Source organism: Gavia stellata, chromosome 2 (assembly GCF_030936135.1).
Source record: "Gavia stellata isolate bGavSte3 chromosome 2, bGavSte3.hap2, whole genome shotgun sequence".
Classification (NCBI taxonomy): Eukaryota; Metazoa; Chordata; class Aves; order Gaviiformes; family Gaviidae; genus Gavia; species Gavia stellata.
In genome coordinates, this window is record NC_082595.1 from 80,051,401 (window position 1) to 80,065,673 (window position 14,273).

Genomic DNA, 14,273 nt, shown 5'->3' on the forward strand with positions numbered 1-14,273 from the left:
CTGATTACCAGATCCAGACAGCTCTTAACATAATAGCAATGGTATAAAACTAGGTGAAAGCAAGCTCCAAAAGCCCACATAAATCAGTATTAAGGAGAGAAAGAAACCCAAACCAACAATAGTTAATTATGTTTAATCAGTTGCTTAACTTACGGAAGGACCAAGGCAATTGCTACGATGCTGTTAAACAGGCTCTGCAGAACCAGAATGACTACCGGCTGGTGCTAGTGACTCAGGCGCTACTGACTTGGGCTGACTCCATGCTGTCTTTGCATGAGGCAAATGTTTCCGCTACTCCTAGTCCCTACAGACTTCCCAAAATTACGGTTTTTGTGGTCCTCCCAATGTAAACAGAAGCGGAGGAAAAATCAGATAGAAAAACTTCTGTGGAATATATATGAAGTCCCTGCACATTTATGAGCAGCAGTCTGAGATCTTAGTTCTCAGTTCTCATTATTTTAGGACTAATCAAACTGAAAGAAATAATTTCAGAAGGGCGTGTTCAGACATACCAGAAGATGTCACTGTGGAACAAACAGGTGAACTAGTTTAGTGTGCAAAATTTTTGTAATATAAAATAACATACTCTAAGCAGTTTTTTCAATAAAACGCAGTTGTAAACCTTAACAGTTTGATAATGTAGTTGATGGATGTTCTAGTATGCCTAAAATATTCCTGATGTTTTTATGTAGCATTTAATATTAAAAGTATTTGAAAATAGTTAAGTATTTAAATACTCAAGTAAAATAAGTAAAAATAAGTAAAATTATTAAAATAATAATTTTATACACTTAAAATATATTATTTCATTATAACCTTATTTTCTAACAACAAATCATCAGAAATACCTGTTTTATAAGCATCTGTGCAAAGAGGGTGAAAGTAATTTAACCAAATACAGATAACGGGCATTTCTAGAGTGTATTTTAATACACACATCTAAACCAGTCAGATGAACGATTCCCTAAAAGGGTTAATTAATCTTAGATTAATACTAAACTTTCCCAGGGACAAAGTTCCTGTGGAGGGTATAGTCTATAAATATTGCAAGATGAAAAGGTAAAGTTAAAAAGAGATTTAGCATCCAGTAGAGAACACAACAGAGCATCAATTTCCAAAATAAAAGGGATTATTTAGAAGGATAGAATTTTGTACAGTACAAAAGTCTTATTCCAGAAAGGACAGATATTCCCTCAAGAGGAGAATTAGTAGGTCATCTCTCAAATCTCAACTAAATTAACTAACCAGAAAGCCTGCATCGTTTGACATGTGCAGATAAAGCCTCTAGTGAAACATGATCATTGCATGTTTCCCAAAAGAAGTTTATACGAACCCTCAGAATATAAAATCTCAAGAGACTATTAATACAAATTACAAATTATTATACTAAGCACTGCAAAATAGGATCAAAAATCAACAATCAAACAAGTTCTTGAAAATGTCAAGGCTCAAATTTACCATCTCTTTTTAATTTAAAGGTTTACTGAATTTATGGATTGCTGGCTCCTGCTCTACTGCCGTGTGGGAAGCCCAGTGGAGCTACGTCTTTTTACATATATTTTAATTACATATATTTGCAAAGTGTTCACACAAGCTCTTCACATCTTGGAGTACAGAAAACAAGTATCACTGCTGGTTCTCTGTAAGTTGGCTCAGGTAGAATTTCCTTCTCGATGCCATATTATTCAAATTTTAGAGTCAGCCTGCTTGCTCTTCGCTATCAGGCTCTGAATAAAAAGGTAAGTTTAAGATTACCCGTGTCCTGCATCTCTTTTTCAGTCTTTGATGTTTGGGTAGATAATGTAGTATCCAGTAACTGCAGAACTCAATAGCAATTAGCCACTTCTTTAAAAAATAAAATAAGCTCAACTTTTTCATTTATAACGAGGATCACCGACAGCCGGTGTCGTTCATTAGCAAGCTACACTAAGTACTACGTAAGACTCTTCATCCCCAAACCATTATGCTGCAAGTGTGGGCTCGTATCTCCCGAAATTTCTACAGTTTTTACTAAAGAATAATTTGCTTTTTTCTCATTAAAAAAAGCAAAAATTAAATACGATGTGGTGATTGAAACAGGTTTATTTATGTGTAGCGACAGATAACAAAACAAGTGGGCTTAACAGCAACTGGAAAGGGAAAAAATGCAAATGTGCAATCAAATGATACTTTTTTTAAAAAAAAAAACAACAAAGGGACGAAAGGAACTCCTGTTCAAATTTTGTGAAAACTGGAAAGCATCACAGAAGTACTTTTAATATGCACAGTATCTCAATTCACATATTACAATTAACTACTTTGATTTATATTCCCTAAAATAACTGCAGTAAAATTCAGTAATTAAGGTATTTGAGAGCTACAGAGAATGACTTACAGAGATTTTAAAACAAACCACATTTAAGAAGCTAAATACATAAACATTAGCAGTATCTTTTCTTTTTTTTTTAAACATTAGAGCACTAAAAATAAAAGTATTAATACGTCTTTTGGTTTTCTTAAATATATACTTGTACATACACTAATATACTAGCAGTTGAATGCAAGCGCAGGTTAAGTGAAACAGTATTCTTCTTTCATACCTTCCACTAGTTAACTTGAAGGATGCCAGAATTTATATGAAAAGCACAGAAAGGTAAGTAAGATTCACAGACAGCCAGTAAAATGCTCACACTTTCCTACGCCTAGCATGTCTAATAAATAAGCCTTGCGCTCTTTCTGAAAGATTCCATTTATTTTCCAGAATAGGCCATTTCCACAACCATGATTCCCTCATTAAACAATGTGATTTATCAAATCTGTATGTAAGACCACAATCCAAGTATCCTTCATAATCAGTTTCCCCCCCAGAATCGAAATAGAAAGGGTTTTGATGCAAGTGACAGACATGCTGGTGAGACACACCAAATCTCTGAGAAATAAAGCCTTAAAACAGACTTTGTTTTGGATTGTGACTATTACAAAGCATATAACATGTATTCTCATTAACCAGACCTTCTAACAAGCTCTGTGCAAATCGTTGTACAAGAAATGCCTCCAGATAACCTCTTAAAATGATCTGTTCTATAATGTGTGTGAGACAAATGCACAGATTGTGATGTCAGACAGTAAAGATGCCAGGCCAGCTGAAGATCAAGCTGTGTGTTTGACGATTAGGGGTGGTGGAAGTCATTATTTATTTGGTTTTGTTTTAATGAATCTTACTCTCTGAAAGCTTTAAAATGTTAGGTTTCTTCAAATCCATGGCCACAAAAGATGGGAGGGAAACATATATTTCTTAGAAAGTGCGGGTAACGCTTTAGTTCTTATTTGAAAATATTTCACTATGGGAACCACCATTGCTGTGGTTTTGTGTACAGAAAGCCCAGAACAACTGTATATACACATATACAGATCAACTGTGTGTGTAGGTACTCAGTATATACATTTTTATACACATATTCACACGCCAGATAATTTCCAATATGTCTTCTTTTTTAAAATCCCACTTAAGAGCCTTTTCAAAGCTTATGAATGTTATCAATTCTTCATTCAGAAGGGAAGTACACACTTTGTTTTATGATGTAAGCAGGCAGCCTAAATGCAGTAGGGAAGTAAAATGCAAGGTGGGCACTAGGCATGGCTCCTGCAGAAAAATACATCATTCTGCACAAATACATCTTATTCCACAGACTGCAATTTGCCTTCTGAGCTGCATTTTGTATTCAAAAGATCAATGAATTAGTTGGTTTGTAAACATAAATAATGTACTTTATGTATTATATTCCAAGAATAAGCTCTAACATGATACACAAGCTAACAAATGCAATACAACATCTCCCTTTATGATTCCAACTAACCTTCTGAAATAAAACTAGAAAAATTAGAATCTGGAGTCTCATTTTGATACACATTTCTGTAACAATGTGTCCCAGTAAGAGTATGAACATGCCAGAGCTCCTAAAGCCAGAGTCAATACTTACTCTTAACGTGTGATGCTCTTGTGCTAGCAATGCTGTGACCTCCTCTTGTAAGGTAATGACCTCCAGAAATTGCCCCCAGAGAGCCATTAGAAGTGAGCAAAGCTGAGCAAGATTCATATTTATAAGTTCTGCCAGTTCATCAGGATTTTCCATCTTCTGAAGTTAGGAAAACATATTTACATGATTAACACATGAGACCATAATGTACGGACAAGAATCAAAAGAAGTGTACTTTATCTTGTGAGAATTTTAATTTAAAAAGTAACTTCCAAGTGAGAACTGTTTTGTTTAAGTATCAGAATTGAATTAATCTATGTTACAACACTAACAGATTTTTTTACATTGCTTTAAATATTATCCAGTTGTCTTTCAGAATTAGGACTCTTGACCTTAAGTTCAAGCAACAATTCCATTTATGGCAACCGTAACTGAGTTGCAACTGTCATATTTTCTAACATGCAAAAATATAGTGTGCCTGAAAGGAACAGAAATTAGCAATCAGAAAACAGAAAATCAGTATTCGCTATGTTAGTCCTAATTTGATACAACTGTAAAAATTTAATAAAGACATCTCCATTTCAGAATAGTCACAACTCACAATAACATTTATATGGTGCTATACACCTACATACACTTCAAACACGCTCAGGAACCCGTGTTACAGTATAGGCTTCCTAGAACCAGATCACAGCAAGAAAAATTGAGTATGAAACAAGTTTTTCTTTCTTAACACAGTACTGTAATCCTGTGATATATTTCCACGCCAGTCTATTGTAGACTACTAGGCTTATGTTCCCTGCCATTTTAAAAAAAATATAGTTTTTCAGAAACTTATTGCAGGCACATAAGGCACTGAGGCAAAGGGTTTAAAAAGTAAAGATAGTAAAGACCCAACTCCAGCAATATTAAAGAGCAAGTAGAAAAAAGGATTGCAAATACTGAAACATCAGCATAGTAGGAGAGAGTGGAAATAAGAGGAGGAAGAACTTTTGATGAGAACTGCACAAAAGAACAGTAAGGAGAAAAAGGAAAAAATATAAACATACTTTAGCAAGCTAAGGGAGAAACTAATGAAAGAAAGTATCATAGGTACTGAAAGAATTTACAGAAGCTATGTAAATGTAAAAACCCTTTTAACACATAAAGTAAGATCATTAGTGGCCCACAGACAGCTAACTGTGCTGGCTTTGTCTCCAGTTATACAAATGATATCCTTTTAAAGCCAGTATTACATTTCCTTGCAGTTATACTACTACTACAGTAATGAAAGGTTCTTCAAAAGCTGGGCAGATGGCCCACTTAGTAGCAAAGCATGGACAATCTTTCAAAAAAGTTTTAAAACCTGTGCTTTAAACTTCACTGTGACAAGGAAATTAGCTATTCAGCTGGGTCTAGTTCTGACTAAGGAGAGAGTCGGGGAGACAAATCTAAGTAATCTGAAGTAGACAGCATTTCCTTGAGAAAGTAGGGAAAACAGGAGGAGACAGCATCAGGACAAGTCCTTCCAGATGAGGGGATGACTTGGAGAATCTGCTTTTGTACAACTTACTACCAGTGCTTGATCTTCTATCATTGTTATTCGATATCATCAAACCCAAGAATTCAAATTATAAATGCAGAAAATTCAAAATGTGATTTTAATACAAGTAATCCACCTTCCTATAATTTTCAGTTTCATAGTATACAAAAGTTACCATGGCTACTACTGACACACCAAGCCACCAGATCAGTAGTTAAGTTTTGGAGTCAGCTGAGCAATCTGTCTCTGAATGAGAAGCAGTTGAAATAAGTGTTGGCCAAAATCATACAGAATGGTATCACTGAAACAAACAGTTTATTCCCAAATAGCATATGAAATCAGCATACTCTACTTCTACAGTTATTTCACTTATTTAATAAACGAAAAAAATTTGTACCTTTACTTCTTCACACAATTCTGTAAGACGAACTTCTACATCTATGTTTTCTGGAAAGATGAGAGGACATATCCATAAAAAATGTACTTTCCAAGTTGCAGAGTAAAACCAATTATCTCACAAAACAATTTTAAAACATAAAAAGAAAAAGAACCTATCAAATAAAACTTGAAGCCATATTAAGTACCACATTAAACTTCAAATAAAGTAAATTATAAACTCCCATTAAAATAATTTCTTACTCATTTCTGAGATTGAGGACAGAACACAATTAATAAAAAAAAAAGGTTTGCAACCGAGTATCGTGATAACTTGTCAACGATACTGATTTTTCCATTGAAAACTATATTGAAAATACTGTAATTTAGATGATACAATTTGCAGGTTATCCACTGAGGGCAGCTCAACTATTCAACAGCAATGTCATCACTCACAACTGAGGTAATACAATTCCTCTTCTACCTCCGATTTTCCAGATACCTTATTTCAATACCATTTTTCTACAGGTATATTATTTACCTGGTTTTCAAGCTCCATGAATATAAACACAGTTCTTTAATTGTCTGAGGAATTATATTTTAGTCAAATAAAATGGATCTTTAATTGATCTTTCTCTCAATAGCTCAATGTTAAGAGCAAATCAATCTTCCATGGTATGGCAGCTTAAACAGGATCTGAACCTTGAATGACTTATTTGTAAAGAAAACAGATTTATACCTTCATGTAAGACATTTTTCCTTGTTAATCTTTCCTATCCTACTTAAGGAAATCTGAACAATTAAATAATAATTTAGTACTATGTTTTGATTCCTTCTACCTCTGAGGTACCAGTAACAAGGGAACAATTTATAAACCCTAAAATTGTCTGTAACAAATATTTATATTTAAATTCATTTTTGAAACACAGTATTAAGGAAAAAACCTTCAATGTTTCTTGAAAACATACACCAACAAAACATGCCTTCTGATGCATCTGATGCAATTTTGCTGACTCTGCTAAAAAATAGTTTTGTTTTCTGTTTAAAACAAAACCCAAATGCAGTTACAGATGATTCAGCTAGTGACCTACTATGAGACTGAACTGTGATTTTATTCTTTTCCCATCACAAACTTCCTTGTGCTTGAACAGCACTGTTGTCTTTTGTCCAGCATCAGGCCAACACAGACACTCTCCAAATGGAGAACTGGCCATTTAGATATGGACAAATGCACCTTAAGCTCTGAGAACGTCTTGTGTAGTGTTTGGAAGAATCAAGCCTTGAGATACAAGAAGCAACCTGGAAGATTTCTCAGGAACAAAAGGTATTAGTCTTTAATTATCTAAAAAATTGAGTTTGTGATGAATTAAATGAAACTATAATTTTTAGCTATCTTATTTAAATGGTGACAACTGACTGAACTCTTCAACTATTTTTGTTTAGCAAAATAGAACAACACTAAACCAAAACACAGTAATAATGTCTCATTTTATTATCTCTATTCAGCCTAGAAATAAGTAGCTCAATTCTGCAGACTTCATCAGAGTTCAACATACGTTCACTATGGCTGAATAGTGAAATAGTATTCCTGTTTACAAAAGAATATAATATTTTATATTATTAATAAAAATCTGAGGGGTTATATCACCTGCTTTGGAAACATACCTAGGTAGGCGTCTCTCTGGGTTCGTGGATATTTTCTTCTGAGAAGGCGTTCATAAAGGACCTGCATGCTGGCCTTGGCTAGTTATAGGGATTGCACACAGATCACTAGTTACTACACTCCTTTTTTCATCTGTGATTTATTATTTGCCTTAAAGTTAGTAAAAAAGCTTATTGCTAGCCTAGCAATTAGTGCAGTTAGATCAGTACATGAAAGCATATAATTTTAGTGTAGTTTCTAGATTAGATATCACTTGTGATATACATTAAGCTAGCACTTTTTATTTCCTAAAACAAACAGTACTTAAATGCTCAATTACAGTTATTGAGTCCAACAGTTGTCTGCACGTGCTTCTGCAAAAATCACTGTCTTGTGTTAAAATTAGATGACAGACCAATAGCAGATCATCAGAAGAAACAAAATTAAAGAGATAATTATTTAATTTAAACCAAAAAAGTGATGATTCTGGGATTTAAACAGGACTTGAGAGTCTCTTCTGTACAGCCCATTTAAACTTCACACATAAAAACTCCACTATAAACCAGTTAATTTACTTTAAAAATTAAAAATAAATGCAAATGACAATTGTGTACTTTGTGAAGTCCAGAGAGCTTCAATTTCTTTACAGACATCACAGAAACACAGCTTTTTTTTTTTTTACTCTTGATGGATTTTAGAAAAATTAGTGTTAATGGTAGGCATTAGTTATTTTTCATGAGCAAAAGGTGAGTAATAGCAGCATAATTAATATTTACATTATTAGTCCTTTTTGTTATATCAATTGTCCCAATCAAGGCATACACAAAAAAACTGAAATAAATGAAAAAAATATTTACAAAGTAATTCTAGCAGAGACTTAAAAAATAACCAAAAAAACCCCACAGGAAACAAACCATCAGCAAGGTATGTACCATGAATGGTAAATGTAAGTAGTAATTGTCTCTCCATAATATTTATTTTGAGCATTTCTGTTCAAGCTCAAGCTTGCATTCCTAAAGGTAAGCTAAATCACCCACAGAAATGACAAAAGGTCTCACTCAAATTCCATTAACATTTCCATGAAAATGTTTTTGGTGACTTCAGTGAGGTTTGAAAGAGACAACCCAACTATGCAACTCAATGGCCAGCTTTTTTCTGTTACATATATATTTTGTAGGAATGTTTTAGGGGAATTGAAGGTCCTATCCGAAACATTTAAGTATCAAGATTTAGTCTAAGCCTATCCTTACAACAACAACAATAGTGCCAACAGATTCTATTCAGGAAAAAGCACATTTTTTCCTTAAAAGGAAGACCAAGAGTTGAGTCATTCCTTTAACAGGGTGTTCCCCTCCATATCAAGATTAAGATAACTGACACAGAAATATTCGTTGCACCCTAACTGTAGCAGTATTTTTGCTTCTATAAAGAAAAAGCCTCAGTTTCTGGTATTTTTCTAGGCACAGATTTGTAATGCACTCCCTCCCTCAAAAAAAAAAATTTTCAAAAAATAGCTTTCTATTTTGTAATATACAAGTGAAACATTCTTTGTTTGAATCACTAATTGACCACATCACATTTTTAAAATACTTTTCATATCTCAACTTCCAACCTTATTGTTTCAGAATGCTTAGTTTTGACGTTAGTAAAATTAATCAATACAAAATCAACAAATGCTGTCTACAATCGATGTAAATTCCAAAAGACCTATTTTTTGGATTTAAATAGAACTTTACATGACTAAAAAGGTATATGCTTGATGAGGAACAAGTCTAAATTATCCTTTAAAATGCCAATGTATTTTCCTTTTTTACTTCCACCGCTCTCCTAGTTCACAAGTTGAAGCTAGGCTCTCTAATATACCTGCATTCTACAGAAATGTAACATACATTTCCATACGTTACATTTCATGTAATATTTTCACAGTTACTTCAGTTACTTTTATCAAATGTAGTTACTAGAAGTCTTCATTGCCATAGAACTTAAATGTCTTTCTACAAGACTGCCATGTAAGAGTTTAATTTTAACTTTATTAGAGACATAGCTTCTCTGAAAGCATATTTTAACTACTCAGTTTTATAGAAACAGTTCTTGTCTATTCAGCCCTTTTCCTAAGTCTTAGGTAATTAAGTCTGTTTAAAAAGTTACACTACAGATTGAGTCAGCAACAATTTCTTCTTGTAGGTCTTTTTTCAGGTAAGTTTCCATTGTAATATTCTTCTCAAATCAAAGCTTACAGAGTTCCAATTTTTATAGAAATCTACAATGTTTCCTTATAACAAACAACCAAGCACAGCATGCTACGTGGATTAAGAGTTTCTCTAATTTTCTCACAACTAAACACAGTGATTTGAAATAACAGGGCAAATCAAGACCAACAAGAAAAAATATATTTGCATAAATTTAGGCTGTTATCTCCTCATTTTATTAGTAACGTGACAGTATTGTTTGGGGTTTTTTTTCTTGAGTTATTAAATTCCAGCTCAGTTCGAGCAAGAAGATTTTAGATATACAAGATGTATGAAATTTATGCCAGTTTATTCTAGAAGAGGGGTATTTTTAATAAACATTGACAGGAAAGTGATGCATTTTATTAAATTCAACATACCCAGTTCAATTCGGTGAGAAGAGGGGAGCTCCTTTGTTGTCATAATGAAATAGCTGTGTAACCCTTTGAAAGCAAGCAGCAAACTGGCACAAAGCGTATAGTGGAAATTATAGGCATGGCTGAGGAAAGACTCTGCAATGACAAAACTGCATCCCTAAAAAAAGAAAAAAGATGAGGCACATACTAATTTTGTACAGTAAATGAAGTGTTAACAGAATAACTAAAAAGACATAAATAAATTGCCTCTTTTCATGAACCTCATCCATATTTTTGCAATTTTCAATGGATTGCAATGTCTTAAAAACAAGGTTAAACACTAAATACTGTAAGCTTTCCATCTGCGTGTTCCTGAAGCATGTAACATAGCCTTTTGGAACAATTTTTCTCATTTCCCATATCACATGGCACACTGCAGTAAGTCTAACAAAGTTAACTCTTTATCAAGCAATATTTCTGCAGAAAAGATAAAATTAACACTGCCCAACAAAATAAAAATAAAATGTTATATTGATATATTCTTACATCTGCTGATAACTGTTTTGTGTAGTTATTGCCAAAGACCACACTTTCAAGAGAAGGAATCACAGAGTCCCTGTTTTGTGCTGGTGCATTCCTGTTCAACCATGTATTCTTCACTGGGCGAGGAAAACTGCAAAAAGCACATATTTGAACATACCATGTGTCACAAATCTATCACAGTTGAAAAAAATTTTTTATTTTTCTTGAAATGTAGTAGAAACAAGGACTCTCAGTAATACCCTGGAAGCTCCTAGCACAGTGGGCTGCCCTTTTAAAATCCCTCAGGATGGCCCAGATACCTCAGTTAGTCTCTGGTGCTGCACTAGGGGAGCAGTGCTTCTAAAGCAGTTCTCTTCAGAGCATATCTCTAGCTAGCTGGAGAAATTTAAAAAAATTATTACCCTCAACTTTTCTGTTGCCATCTCACTATGAAGGTCAGCAGACTCTGTGCCAGGAGATTGTGGAAGCTCTTCCCCATTATCTTCAATGCAAACCTCAACTAATTTAAACAATATTCCTGAAAGTTTAAGCCATACAGATAAATTTTGAACTGTAACAGGCAAGAGGCATTCATTTTCTGCCAACTTTGCTGTGGGGACTTTACTTCCTAAAAGTGAAGCAGTAGCAAGCAGTTGGAATGCTGTCACACAAACTGCTGTTGCTGTTTTCCTAAGGGATGCCTGACCTCTCTCTACTGAAGAGAAAAGCCCATCCTGAACCCCTGGGAGAACAGAGCATCCTATAACTACCCTTTCGAGGACACAGAGCTAGGAAAAATTAAGGGAAGATGAATGAATGCAGAAAGTGGGGACTTTTAGATAATGGCCAGAAATAAGCAATGACACATTAATAAAAAGAGTAGATTGTACAGGACTCCAGGGCTGTAACCAAGTGTAATGTTTGGACTTGATGATCTTACAGGTCTTTTCCAACCTTAGTGATTCTGTGAATTATCTCCTCTCTTTCAAGGAAAGTTTTAATACTGGTTGTTCCCAAGAGGAGAATCTGGATGCTGCTCTAAAAATGAAAACACTCAAGAAGTGACCCCCTAGGAAAGGAAGAGATGCCAATAACGTGAGTGTGACCCAAACAGAGGAGCAAACTGTCACTCAGAAAAGTCCAAAGGACAAAGGGGAGTGAAGTCTGCAATGTTCAGGTTTTTCAGAAAGAGGTGTTTCAGAAAAGCAAGCGGGATATGGATACGGCAGCTACAAAATATTTGCTAAGTATTACAATATTGCATAGCCCAGCTGAAATAAAACACTGTAAATTTGTAAGTTTCTTCTTCTCCCCACCCCAAACTGATTCAAAGGACAACCTGGATCCTTAAAATAATTTTATGGACGTCAGAAACATTCTACTCTAAAGATAACCAAAGCAGCATGGAAGTTGCTGTTTTGTTTCCATATCTCCTTACACATCACTCGAAAAGCCAGAAACAGAGGAAAAATTGTATGAAAAGCTTCCGATTTTCTGCAACCTTTTAAAAAGTCAGCAGGGACAAATATATTTCTGGCTGAAAATTAGTAACAAAACTTGTTTTTCATTTTCTCACAATGAAGTGAGTTTGACCCTACAGCTACAGGATGAATACAGGGGTAAAGACTTAAATTTCACTTGTGGTATGGTGTCACAACTTACACTTTACATATATACTGCTACTTTAAGCGTGTTATTTTATCAAATGAAGTCTTCAACAACAATACTAGCTTAAGATAATTCTCACCTCCTCATTACTTGTTCCTCTCCCAAATAATACTGCACCATCCCTTCAGATGTGCCAGTTCAGTTACTATATAACCACGCCTAAAACACAACACCAAACCAATCCAAATTGGAGGGGAAAAAAAGCCAGCTGAATCCTCCAAACCAGCACAGTCCTACTGCACAGAACAGCTGGCTAACATACACAGAGACATAGCTTTCCATGATGTGAAGACAGGGACAAGCAGTGGGAATACCTTAAGCTAAAGGTTTAGACATTCATGGCACTGCCTGAATTTGAGTATGAAGAAACTTGGGGGAAGTAGCATAGAGTATTTGAAGACCATGAAAGTAGGCAAGGATAGAGATGCTAAAGAAAAAGCTGTGTAAAGAACACTTGACATGTCTGACTGACTGTATGGCCCTTTTTCACACTTCCTTTGAGGTAGAGAAGCGAGGTAAACAGAGCGCAAAGGGGGACACAAGTCAATGAAATAAAAAGGCTTCAGTGAAAATTAGGCAAAAGTTTTTTTAAAGAGAAAATTAAATTCTCCAGTTCCATTTACTTTAGAAAATGGTAAATGCATCATTTGCAAACATCATTGCCATTACATTAGTAACTGAAAACTGTGAAGATAGCTAAAAGAAGATGCCCTATTTGTATTAATGGCACTTATTTCAGTCACTAACTAGAGTGAGCAGCAGATCTTCCTGATTAAGAAAATGTATAAATATTTATACATATAAATATACACATATAAATACAGATATTTATACATTCCTCCTCTTCTCTGGTCTTGGCTGTTATCTCTCTTCTACACTACATACTTTTATTTCTAACAAAAACAAACTCAAAATTTGCTCCAGGTAGGTTTGAAAACAAGCAGTTTCTCATCGCCCTGGGCCCTGAATTCCAAAATCATCATGAAGAAAACTATATTGGCCATAGATTTAACTCCTTCCTAAGTATTCTATTTTTATAACCTTTCCATTTGGACACTCAATAATGTATTTGCATTTTATTAACAAGGATTACCTTATCAATGGCTGATGCAGAGCAACCAAAGAAGCATGGACTATAACTGATATGACAGAAAGATGGAAGTAATCAAACATAACATTGACATAATGATGAAGGCCCCGGTGTAAGTTAAAGTGCAACTTTAAAGTTCGGCTACTAATTGGCTGTAGTGTGCTCAGGTCATCTGGTCTAAAAAGAAATTAAAACAAAACAACATACAATTAGAACAATCATATTTAAAGTGCAAGTTATTAATAACTGACGCAGATAGCAATTTAGCATAGGTTTATACTTTGGAATGCAATGACATCTCCCCCAGGAAAAAAAAGTATGAAAAAAAATCAGAATGAGACAAACCAGTTAAGAAATCTTAACAGGCTTCAGCGCTGGATTTCTTTTTTATCCTCATATATATCTAATATGAACATACTACGTCTATATATAATAAAGATTTAATCAGTTTTAATAGTTAACATATATTGTTGCTTTAATAAAATCTTCTATATTTAAACTTACGAATAGTCTGTATCCGTGAAGTGTAGATCTAATGTTAGCAGAAAATTCATTTCATTAAGAGACTCCTCAATCTAAAAAGAAATTGTAGGAGCATGAAATCTTTTCAGGTCTCTTATACTAATCCAAATTATACATAACCAAGACTTAATTATCTGAATACAGTAAAGTTGAGTGGCAGATTACCTTCCTCTCATCTAACAGCATTTTTATTTTGAAAATCATCACGTCATTCACAGAAACTTCCTCATTTTTGTAAAGAATCTGAAATGTTTTACTGCAAACTATATTGTCATGGATTGAAGCAGGAAAGGCAAGATCTGCACCTGAAAAGAGAAACAAGTATTAATATAATTGGCCTAGAATCTGGAAACCCTGGAGCAGCTAAGAAGTGGAACTATCATTCCTATCAG

General features: G+C 34.3%; 1 protein-coding gene across 1 annotated transcript in view; it reads right to left on the reverse strand.

Moving 5' to 3' along the window:
* Positions 1 to 14,273, reverse strand: part of FAM135A (family with sequence similarity 135 member A) — an 81,697-nt gene that overhangs the window by 34,064 nt on the left and 33,360 nt on the right. The window contains exons 4-11 of the mRNA XM_059830984.1: positions 14,047 to 14,186; positions 13,864 to 13,934; positions 13,363 to 13,536; positions 10,626 to 10,752; positions 10,104 to 10,257; positions 7,519 to 7,596; positions 5,876 to 5,925; positions 3,960 to 4,115 (exon numbers count right to left, since the gene is read on the reverse strand). Coding sequence (XP_059686967.1) covers positions 3,960 to 4,115; positions 5,876 to 5,925; positions 7,519 to 7,596; positions 10,104 to 10,257; positions 10,626 to 10,752; positions 13,363 to 13,536; positions 13,864 to 13,934; positions 14,047 to 14,186 — 950 coding nt within the window. The remainder of the gene's footprint in view (positions 1 to 3,959; positions 4,116 to 5,875; positions 5,926 to 7,518; positions 7,597 to 10,103; positions 10,258 to 10,625; positions 10,753 to 13,362; positions 13,537 to 13,863; positions 13,935 to 14,046; positions 14,187 to 14,273) is intronic.